At 26.5% G+C, this 10,830-nt stretch overlaps 1 protein-coding gene across 4 annotated transcripts in view; it reads right to left on the bottom strand.

The window, feature by feature from the left end:
- Positions 1-2,538: 2,538 nt before the first annotated feature.
- The window catches only part of LOC111675201 (S-adenosylmethionine synthase), a 19,295-nt gene continuing 11,003 nt past the window's right edge, over positions 2,539-10,830 (bottom strand). For 2 of the 4 annotated variants that reach the window (XM_023435926.2, XM_023435925.2), the window contains exons 4-8: positions 8,429-8,551; positions 8,135-8,247; positions 5,872-6,015; positions 3,622-4,157; positions 2,539-3,545 (exon numbers count right to left, since the gene is read on the bottom strand). In XM_023435926.2, the coding sequence (XP_023291694.1) occupies positions 3,440-3,545; positions 3,622-4,157; positions 5,872-6,015; positions 8,135-8,247; positions 8,429-8,551 (1,022 nt within the window). In that variant the 3' untranslated portion in view covers positions 2,539-3,439. Of the gene's footprint in view, positions 3,546-3,621; positions 4,158-5,871; positions 6,016-6,772; positions 6,886-8,134; positions 8,248-8,428; positions 8,552-10,830 lie in introns of all 4 variants that reach the window. The other 2 variants (XM_023435923.2, XM_023435922.2) reach the window with 1 other exon arrangement.

Here is a 10,830-nt window from a genome sequence, read left to right as displayed (position 1 = left end):
AGACTAGACTATAGACTAGACTATAGACTAGACTATAGACTAGACTATAGACTAGACTATAGACTAGACTATAGACTAGACTATAGACTAGACTATAGACTAGACCCATGTGTTGTAAACTGCAAATTTTGGCTGTTCTGGTTCAAAAGATTGCCGACCCCTGGATTAGACTATAGACTAGACTAAAGACTAGACTATAGACTAGACTATAGACTATTAATTATATAGATTAACTCATTCAATTATAAACTCAAAACTTTTGACGAAAAACAAAATTTGGAATCACTGTCTTAACTGCTTAATAGTATTACGTACGTCATAAACTTCATTATGAAGATCCACCTATGTTTAACTGTAGATTTAAAAGTAAATCAGAACGTTACTTGCATTTCAAGTGTTTTTTTTTTTTTTTTTTTTTTTTTGCCAGAATACTTAAAACCTTTTACAAAAACATGATATAATAAAACTTTCGATTTCATTGGGAGTGAAAAAATAACATGGATTTTAATGATTCTTAATAATTGATAGCGGGCTTAATGAACTTGTTTTCTTGTCTTTAGCTTTTTCTGCTTCAGTAGTTTTCCTTAAAATGTGATTCCAAAAAAATCACTTTCAACATTAAACGTCATCATCATAAGATGTATCAGGATTATTGCACACAATCGATATAGTAACATACAATATATATATATTTTGTGTTAAGTGAATGAAATTGTTGTGGTAATGTCAATGAATGAAGTTTTAAATTTATATGTGATCAGATATGAATGTTCTTTACTAGGAATAAAACTGAGATTTAACAGGTCGATAAAAGTAAATGTTTATAAAGTAACACAAGAATTTTAATTGTTTTTAATTAAAAAATAAAAAAATTTGAATAGTCTTCTTTTGTAGTGGACATCAGGATTTTCAGAACATAAAATATTCCTATAGATTTTCTGTGTGGAGCAGGCGATTTCTTAAACCTATTTCAACCAGAATTTTTACTTTGTCCGAAATAATCGAAAGTATTTATATATTATATTAATTAAGCCATCTTTAATGTTTAGACCCATCACTGAGTTTACATTATTGTGCTGATAAACCGAGATACAAAGTTTTATGGAACCTAGAAAAAAAGATATCGACTTAATGCTTGTAACGCTCATATTTCTCTCTCCAGTCTCCCTTGAAGTCAAAAAGTCTTCGTAAGTTGATATAACGATCTTCTTCCGTATATTTAGCGGGTTGGCAAGCAGACGATCAATGTAAACTATTTTAAACAGGAATTAACATTGACGACTCACTAAATAATATTAAGCACTTATAAAAGTCAATGATACATTAACACAGAAACTCATACTATGATCTCTCTTACCTATTAAAAGGAATCAAGGTTGCCTCTTTAAAAGATAAACAAGTTCGTTCTTAATGAAACAAAGAAATGGAAAGTTACGTCTATATTTGTTTACAACAAAAAAATCTTAATTTATAAGAAAAATAAGAATATAAAATAATTTAATGTAAACAAGCATGAGTTCTATATTCTGCTTTTTCGAATCGTACATACCCTTCACCCTAACGTGTTAGAATAACAGTCAATACCTATCCAAATAACCATCTGGTTTATAAACACAAGTTCGAGCAATCGATTCAAAAATAAAAATATTTTCATTATATATGAACCGATTTTGATCTTCAATATTTATCGATAACTGTTGTTTTTCTTTAGTGCAGCGAGCCACTTTGATAACGCCTGAAAATTATAAAAATTAATAAAGCAAGAAATACATTATATAGTCTAGTCTATAGTCTAGTCTACAGTCTAGTCTATAGTCTAGTCTATAGTCTAGTCTATAGTCTAGTCTATAGTCTAGTCTATAGTCTAGTCTATAGTCTAGTCTATAGTCTAGTCCATAGTCTAGTCTATAGTCTAGTCTATAGTCTAGTCTAGTCTAGTCTATAGTCTAGTCTATAGTCTAGTCTATAGTCTAGTCTATAGTCTAGTCTATAGTCTAGTCTATAGTCCAGTCCATAGTCTAGTATATTCTAGTCTATTGTCTACTCTATAGTCTATTCTATTGTCTAGTTTGTAATCTAATATTTAGTCTAGTCTTTAAACTAATGTTAACCTCTTTTTAGTAAATTATAAATAAAATTTCTTCAGTTAAGTTTTGTATTATTTTTTGTTTTATTTATAATTTCTTTGAATATAATTTTGATGTTTTTAAACTGTTTCAATATTGTTTAATACATGTATTTATTTGTTATTTAATTTAATAATAATATTATTAATTGCGTTTGTTTTTTTTTTTTTTTTTTGTTAAAATATACACTATTTCTTGTCAGACGCAAATAAAAGTAGTTGTTTTACTTTGTTTCTTGTGTGTTTTTTTTTTTAATTAGTTTTACTTAATAAAATTTGATGTTTTTCTTTGCTTAATATTGAATTTTACTTAAAAAGAAGAAAGATTTAATACAAAACACATGATTTATCAATATATTTTATACGTTTTCTTAATTCTTTGTTTTGTATTTAAATTTGTTTAAGTTGTTATCTTTTTGTAATATTATTTTCAATATTCTGTATTGAGAATAGAGAGTATAGTAAGTAGTAGTAGAGAGTAAAAAAGGACATAAATACGAGATGTTATAATACAGACACAAACAGCATGAGAGTAGAAAAGAAAAATGACATTTACAATAGAATTTGCAAATGTATTTTCTAAAATAGTAGTTGCTTTTTAAAATTTCTAAATAATTAAACAAAAAAATTAAAACAATGTAGTTTTAAGTTAGTTTTTTTTTAACAAAATATGCTGCTTCGTTGTATTTTGTTTATGTTAAGGAAGTGAATGATTGAATGAATGAAAATAGTGTTTGTTTAATGTTTATGATAAATTAAGGAAGAATTCTTGACTATTGTTGTTGTAAATAGCAGTGTTGTTTTGTTTATTCTTGTTTTTTTCTGTTTCTTTGTTATACAGTTTGTAATATTTTACTTAATATTTTATTTTTTTTTGCAATTTTTTATTATATTCTTGATATTTTTTGTAACTTTTTTTTAATGTTTTGGCAACTAAAACTAAATTTAAGTTAATGTTTAAAAATGGTAAAAGCGAAATATATTTTAAAAAAAAGTAGAGAAATTGAAATGCCTTTTTTTCACTTTATATGAAAAAATGAATGGCTCTTTCCATGTTGATTTTGTTTTTGATGTTAAAATCAATCATCTTTTCTTTGTTTTTTGTAGTTTGCTTGTAAATTATTAATTACTTTTGTTTGTAGCTAAGAATTTTCAGCTTTTTCCTTTCCGCACAAAATAAAAATTATAATAATAATATATATAAAAAAAAAAATAAGAAAAAGAAATATGTTTAAAATTAATAACTAAAAATTACGCGGTTTTACATTTTTTAGCACACGGTGGCTGAGGCAGCAGCTGTGTATCAGCTTCTAGTCAATTGATTTGCAAAGATTTAGCTTGCTCCCAAGCAAAACCGTCACGACCGAAATGGCCATAAGTACTTGTGCGCTGGTAGATGGGATGTTTCAAGTTGAGATCCCTTAAAATTAGAAAAAACAAAACACAATTAGTATTCTAATATTTAAAAAAAAAGTTTTCTTTATATTTAAACTTACTTAACAATCATGCCGGGTCTCAAATCGAAGTTCTTCTTAACAATTTGCAACAATTCCTTTTGGGACTTGTGTGAGGTGCCATAATCGAAGACAGTTATGGATAGAGGTTCAGCCAAGCCAATAGCATATGATACTTGTACCAAACAACGTTTGCATAAACCAGCCTTAACTAAAGATTTTGCCACCCAACGGGCTGCATAAGCCGCCGATCTATCGACTTTAGTATAATCTTTACCCGAAAAGGCACCACCGCCATGAGCACCCCAACCGCCATAGGTATCGACTATGATTTTACGACCAGTCAAACCGGCATCACCCATGGGACCACCAATGACGAATAAACCGCAGGGATTTATGTGTACAACGGTATTGGCATCTAAATATTTGGCGGGAATGACTACTTTAATAACCTTATTCATAACTTCAGAGCGTAAATCTTCGAGGGCGATCTTTTCAGAGTGTTGCAATGAGACGACAATGGTATGGACACGTTTGGGAACAGCTGCGCCTTGATCGAACAAATATTCGCAAGTGATCTGATGAAGAAGAAAATTAGTAAAAATTTATTGTTTTAGATCATATCAAAATCAAAAACTGTTTTGTCCAAAAAAAAGGTCTTAAAGAATTAAAAAAAAATATAAAAAGCTTTAAAACTAATTTTTAAAACAAACTCGTTTGTGAAAAAGTTTTTTCAAAAACTGTTGTATAAGAAAAGCTTTTGGAAAAGTATTTTTTAAAAAAGACTTTGAAAAAAACTTTTTATGAAAATGCTTAAAAAACTTTTTATTAAAATGTTTTTGAAAGAAACCTAAAAAAGGCTTTTGAAACAAATTTATAAAAATACACTTTAAAAAATTATATAAAAAGGCTTTCAAAGATCTATTTTTGAAAAAATTCCAAAAAAGGAAAGCTTTGAAAAAAAAAACAGTTTTTTGTGATAAAAAGATTTTGAAAAGCTTTTTGAAGAAAAACATAAAAATTCCTTATTTTTATAAAAACTTAAGAAAAATTTATACAAAAGCTCTTTTTTATATATAAAAGCATTTTTAAAGATATTAAAATAATTTTTTATAAAATTTTTTAAAAAAGTTTTTGAAAGAGACTTTATTAAAACCTCTAGAAAAACTATTTTTGTGATAGAGATTTTGAAAAGCTTTTTGAAGAAAAACTTAAAAATTCCTTATTTCTTATAAAAAGCTTTCTTATAAAAGCTTAAGAAAAATTTACACAAGAGCTTTTTTATAGATTTTTAAAGAACTTTTTTTATAAAAACTTTTTTAAAAAACTTTTTGAAAGAGACTTTATTATAAAGCTTTTGAACAAATTTATAAAAATAAGCTTTTAAAAATATAAATACGTTTTCGAAAAACTATTTTTAATGAAAATCATTTTTTGACAAAAGAATTCCAAAGCTTTTCTTTTTCTTGTGATGAAAAGATTTTGAAAACACTCTTTTGCTTTGAAAAAACTTTTTTAAGAAAAATTAGAAAAAAGCTTAATTTACTATAAAAACTCTGAAATGGTTTTGTGCAAATAGTTTTTAAGTCGCTTTTATAAAAAAAAAAGCTTTCGAAATAATATTATTCATTTAAAAAGTTTGTAAATAAATAATTTTAAATAATTTTTGAAGAAATATGTTCTAAAAAATATTAAAAACTTTCTTATAAAAAGCTTTTGAACTACTTTTATAAAAAAGCTTTTCATCTCAAAAAAAAAAAATATATTATAAAAATTTCAAAAGGAGCATTTCCTAATAATAAAAGTTGTTTTAAATCAAAGACATTTTTTTTGTATTTTGAAAAACTTTTTTATAAAAACAATTTTAATAACTTTTATATGCTATAAAAAAGCTTTTGAAATACTTATAAATAAATAAATAAATAAATAAATAAATAAATAAATAAATAACTATGTTATTAAAAACTTTTGCATTAAAAATTTTCTATTCTTAAAAAAAGCTTTTCAGAAACATTTTTATTTAAAAATATTTTTTTATTTAGAAAAAGCTTTTTAATAAAAAGCATTTTAAAAAGAGCTTAAAAAAGCTTTTTGCTAAAAAATAAGCTTTTTATAAAAAACCTCTTTTCTTTAACATAAAAGACAATTTTTTAATGAAAACATTTTTTGTAAATCTTTTTAAACTAAAAGTTACTTTTTACAAACAAAAAGCTTTTTTTAATAAGAAACTATTTTTTTTTTTTATTAAAAATTTTGCAAAATTAAAAAAGTTGTTTTTAGAATCTCTCTTACTTGTGTCTTTGAATCGGGACGAGCCCACCAGAAGTCACCGGAACGACGTAATTCAGCGATTTTTTCATTCAATTTGTGCGCCAAAACCACAGTCAAGGGCATGCATTCTTCAGTTTCATCGGTGGCATAACCAAACATAATACCCTATTATTATTGTTAAAAATAAATTAAGATAAAAATACATTATTTATAAAAAATTTTTGCATTTAAAAATCCAACAAAAAACACAAATATTAGTACAACAAGCAAATTAATATTAATTAATCAAGCAATAAGCGAGCAAACAAGCAATGATGTTTAAAATAGTATTAAAGTGTTAAAAAGAAAGAAATGTTAATGTTTAAACTAAAAATAAAAAAAGAAAATTATTTTTGTGTGTGTGTAAATATTTATGATGATAATGAATGACTACAGATAAAAAAACAAGAATGATTTTAAATAAAGGACCAAATCGCTACAAAATTCAACCAATAATCGTGGAATTACAAAATTTTGTAATAGAAATAAGTTGTGGTATAAAACTAAATCAAAGACTAACACCAATTAAAAAATAAGTGGGAAGACAGAAAAAAAGAATTATTTGAGAAAAAAACTTGTTATTTTTTAAAAAACCTAAAAGAATGTTTTGTTTTGAAGAAATTTTTAAAAGAAAATATTGAAATTTTGAAATAACAAGTTTTTTTTTGTTTAGCTTGGCGTTTAAAACATAATGAAGTAGTGTGTGTGCTTTAGCAAAAAAAATTATAAAATTAAGAATAAACTACAAAACAATTATTTGAAACACAAATAATTAGTTAAAAAAAGGCATTAAGGCTATTTAGCCTTTATGTACAGAATAATAAAAAGGAAAGTAATAAATTCTTTGTAAGTAACAATTATGTATTTAATTTTATTTGCACACCTGATCTCCGGCACCGATTTCTTCTTCGCAACGGTTAATATGCACTCCAGCGGCAATTTCTGGCGATTGCTGGTCCAAGGCTAACAATACATTGCATGTTTTATAATCAAAACCTAGTTTGTTTGTTTGTTCGTTTTATTTACGGTTGTTTCAAAATTTGTTTCAATGATTTTTTTTTTGTTTTGTTTTAATGAAAAAGAGAGAAAAATTGCACACATAAAAATAAATATTAATGAACCATTTGTTAAAGAATATTTTTTGTGTTAAATGTTTTGATGATAAACAATATTTACCAGTTTTTGTAGTGATATAGTAAATTTGTTTATCATTGTTATATAATAACCCCATGAAATGATTTTGTTTTTAGTTTTTATTTTGTGACAATTACAAACATTATGGTAAAAGTGGAGCAAAAAAAACACTATTGCCAACGTTGTTTGTTGTAAATAACCTGTAAAATATTTATTTTTAAGAACTTATATATTTAAAATCCCATTGTATGTCATGCATGTGATTTAATGATAATACAGTGTAATGATAATTCGAATTGAATTGAATTGTCAGTGCTTTTGAAAAAGGAAAATCTATAGTCTAGTCTATAGTCTAGTCTATAGTCTAGTCTATAGTCTAGTCTATAGTCTAGTCTATAGTCTAGTCTATAGTCTAGTCTATAGTCTAGTCTATAGTCTAGTCTATAGTCTAGTCTATAGTATAGTCTATAGTCCAGTCTATAGTCTAGTCTATAGTCCAGTCTATAGTCTAGTCTATAGACTAGTCTATAGTCTATAGTCAAGTCTAGACCAGTTCATAGAATAACTGGCATTATAGTAGTCGATCGACTAGAATCTAGTCCATAGCACTTAATGGACTAGTATATCAACATAGACTAGTCAGTAGGTAAATTTGTCGACTAATTGTAAATGTAGTCTATAGATTAGTGTCGAAAAATAATTTACTAATACATAACTTTTTAAATTAATTGAATATTGCCCTTCCTGGACGAAACATTTGACACACACTTATAAAAGTTGTTCGAAACATGCTTTTTCTCCCACTTAGCTTATAACAAGAACTTAAAACTTCTTCAAGTAATTTCATATTTTTCTAAACAATTCCAACACGATTTCCTTTTTGTTCAATTTTATCTTTTATGTTTTGTTTTTTTTTTAATGAATTAGTTTTGAGTTTAATATTTTTTTAAATGAAAACAATGAAAGGCCAACCAAATGGTAGAAATATAAACAATAAAAAATAAAGAGCAAAAAAACAAACACTTTAACAAAAATATACTAATACATCTCAAACAAAGTAGAGATAGTAAAAGATATTGAATAGAATAGAGAGAGAAAGAGCGAACAATACCTGATCACCAGCGCCGACATCTTCTTCTTTACGATCGACATGTACACCATTGGCAATATCGGGAGACTGTTGTTCAAGAGCAACAAGTAAATTACAAGTTTTCCAATCGAAACCTTTTATTTTTATGGATTTATTAAGGGATTTTTAAAATTTAATAATTTGATAATAATATTGAGAAAAAAGTTTATGGTAAAAATTCCCCCCCATTTTTTCTTCAGTTTTTTCTTTTATTTGGAAGACTTTTGTGTTTAAAAAAAATGTGTTTTTATATTATTATTTTGTTTCAAAACTTACCCTTTGAAGAATCGTCATAACCGATGTGTTTAACAGTTTCACGTACAACCTTTTGATAGTCAACCACAGCCTTTGATGTAATTTCACCGCATAATAGAATCATACCAGTTTTAGCAACAGTTTCTGAAAATTTTATTTACAAATCATAATATTTATATTAATGCCTTTAAACATAGTAATATTGAGAGTAAATATTTGGTTTTGAAAATGTTTACTTGATATAGATATTAATTGGAAAATACGAGGTTTGTTTTTATGTTTTTAGTTGGATATTAATTTTTAAGTATCAATTCAAAAAAAATTCATATATCAATATTAGAATAGTTTTTTTTAAAGAAATGTTTTAAAATTTCTTATAGACATTTTAGAAACTATTTTAAAAAAGTTTTGTAATGAACAATTTCAAGAAGTTTGAAAATAGATGCCGGATATCCTTAAAAAGAATGGCGAGACATTCAAACATCGTATGAGTACGTGGACACGGGGACTCTACAGGCAACTGTATCGCTGATAAGCTCGCGAAGGTGGGTTGACAGTTGCCCGCCTCGGACATAGACCACTTCTGTGGTACTCCGATAGGAGTATGCAAAAGTCTCATAGATAACATGTTTTATGAACTCTCACAGGCAAGATGGGGAAATGACTCGAACAAAGAAGATATGGCCAAAGCTTGATAAAGAGCGCACGGACCATCTTTTAAGATATCACAGGTCACTGTAAATTTAGTAACCACGAAATTCGACTTGGATAACCTTACAACTCATCCTCTCTTATGTCTTGTTCTTAGTCTCTCTGTCTATTTATCTTTCAATACACTATAATACTATTAATACCCCCAATACCTCTTCATGGTTATCTCTCACCATAACTTTCTATGTCCTCTTCTTCATCTATACAGGTATCACAAAGGGACAGGCTGCATCTTTTGCAGCCTGAACTACCAACCAACCAAAATAGATTTTGAAATCTTTTTATAGAAACTTTTCGAAACAGTATTTGAAATGTTTCGAAACTTTTAAAAGAAATGTTTAAAAATTTCTTGTAGACATTTTTAGATGTTTTATATTTGAAATTATATTTTGAAATATTTTTATAGAAACTTTTCGTAACAATATTGGAAAAGTAGTATTGGAAAAGTTTAGAAGATTTTCGAAACAATGTTCGAAATGTTTCTTATTAAAGCTTTTTCAAATATTTTTGAAAAGTTTATTTTAGAAGATTATCGAATCAATGTTTGAACACATCTATAGAAAAGTTTTGAAAACAATATTTGAACATTTTAATATTTTTTTTGAAATAATGTTCGAAAACTTTTCTATAGATAATTTTTGAAAAAATGTTCATAATCTTTTATATTGTTTGACAATTTTTAATATATTGCTGAAAAACGAAAAATTATTGAAAAAAGTTTCTATACAATTTTCGAAATATTTGTCAAACATTTCTCTATAGAGAATGTTCATAAAAATTTGAATAAATCATTTAATAAAGTTTTCTAATTGACAGATTCGAAATATTTGAAAATAATATCTGAAGATAGAAAATTCGTTTGAAAAGTTTTCGAATCAAAAAAATAATATTCTAATGAAAATTTTTCGAAGTTTAGAAAATCTTCAAAAGTTTTCTCTTTGAGAAACACCGTATCGATACTTTTCTGAACTTTGGAATCAAAAAGTTTTTTATAAAAATCTATTAGTTCGTTTAGTTGTGATGATACTTTCTATATTTAAAATTTCTATAAAATTTGTTCATAAAAATTTTCATAAAAATTCAAAAAATTTCGATAGAAAATTTTTGAAATAATTTTAAAAAGTTTCAATTAGTTACATCAAATCAAAAGAAATACAACTAGGCCTCTATCGCGCCTGTTGTGCGCTCCTTAACCAGTGCCAAAAGTGGGAATCGAACCCACTACCTCCGGTCTATCAGACAAGAACACTAACCACTAAATTACCGGAGGCCAAATTTTCCTAACAATGTTCAAAAATTTTCCCATAGAATATTTTTGAATCAGTATTTGAAGTTTATTATTGAACAATATTCAAATCATTTTCTTTAGAATGTTTTCTCTTTCTCCCCAGTTACAGCCAAACCTGTTACAACAACATAATGTTGTGATAACTGTTCGATTAGTTATCACAACATTATGTTGTTGTAACAGGTTTGGCTGTAACTGGATGTACTTCTCAGGGGAAAAAACTTCCGGTTGACACAGCTTTAGCTGAGTTGACAATCTTTGGCCCATTAAGAATCGGGACGTTCCGGAGACGAGATCCAATTATCGTGGGAACGATCACAACATTTTCGATAGAAATACTTTGAAGTTTCAGAACAACAACAACAACAATATTCGAAACATTTGGGGCGTTTTCACATCTAATAGAGTTATCGATATATTTTCG

This window comes from Lucilia cuprina, chromosome 2 (assembly GCF_022045245.1).
Source record: "Lucilia cuprina isolate Lc7/37 chromosome 2, ASM2204524v1, whole genome shotgun sequence".
NCBI classification, from domain to species: domain Eukaryota; kingdom Metazoa; phylum Arthropoda; class Insecta; order Diptera; family Calliphoridae; genus Lucilia; species Lucilia cuprina.
The sequence above is the reverse complement of the archived record's forward strand: the minus strand, read 5'-3'. Positions and strand labels throughout refer to the sequence as shown.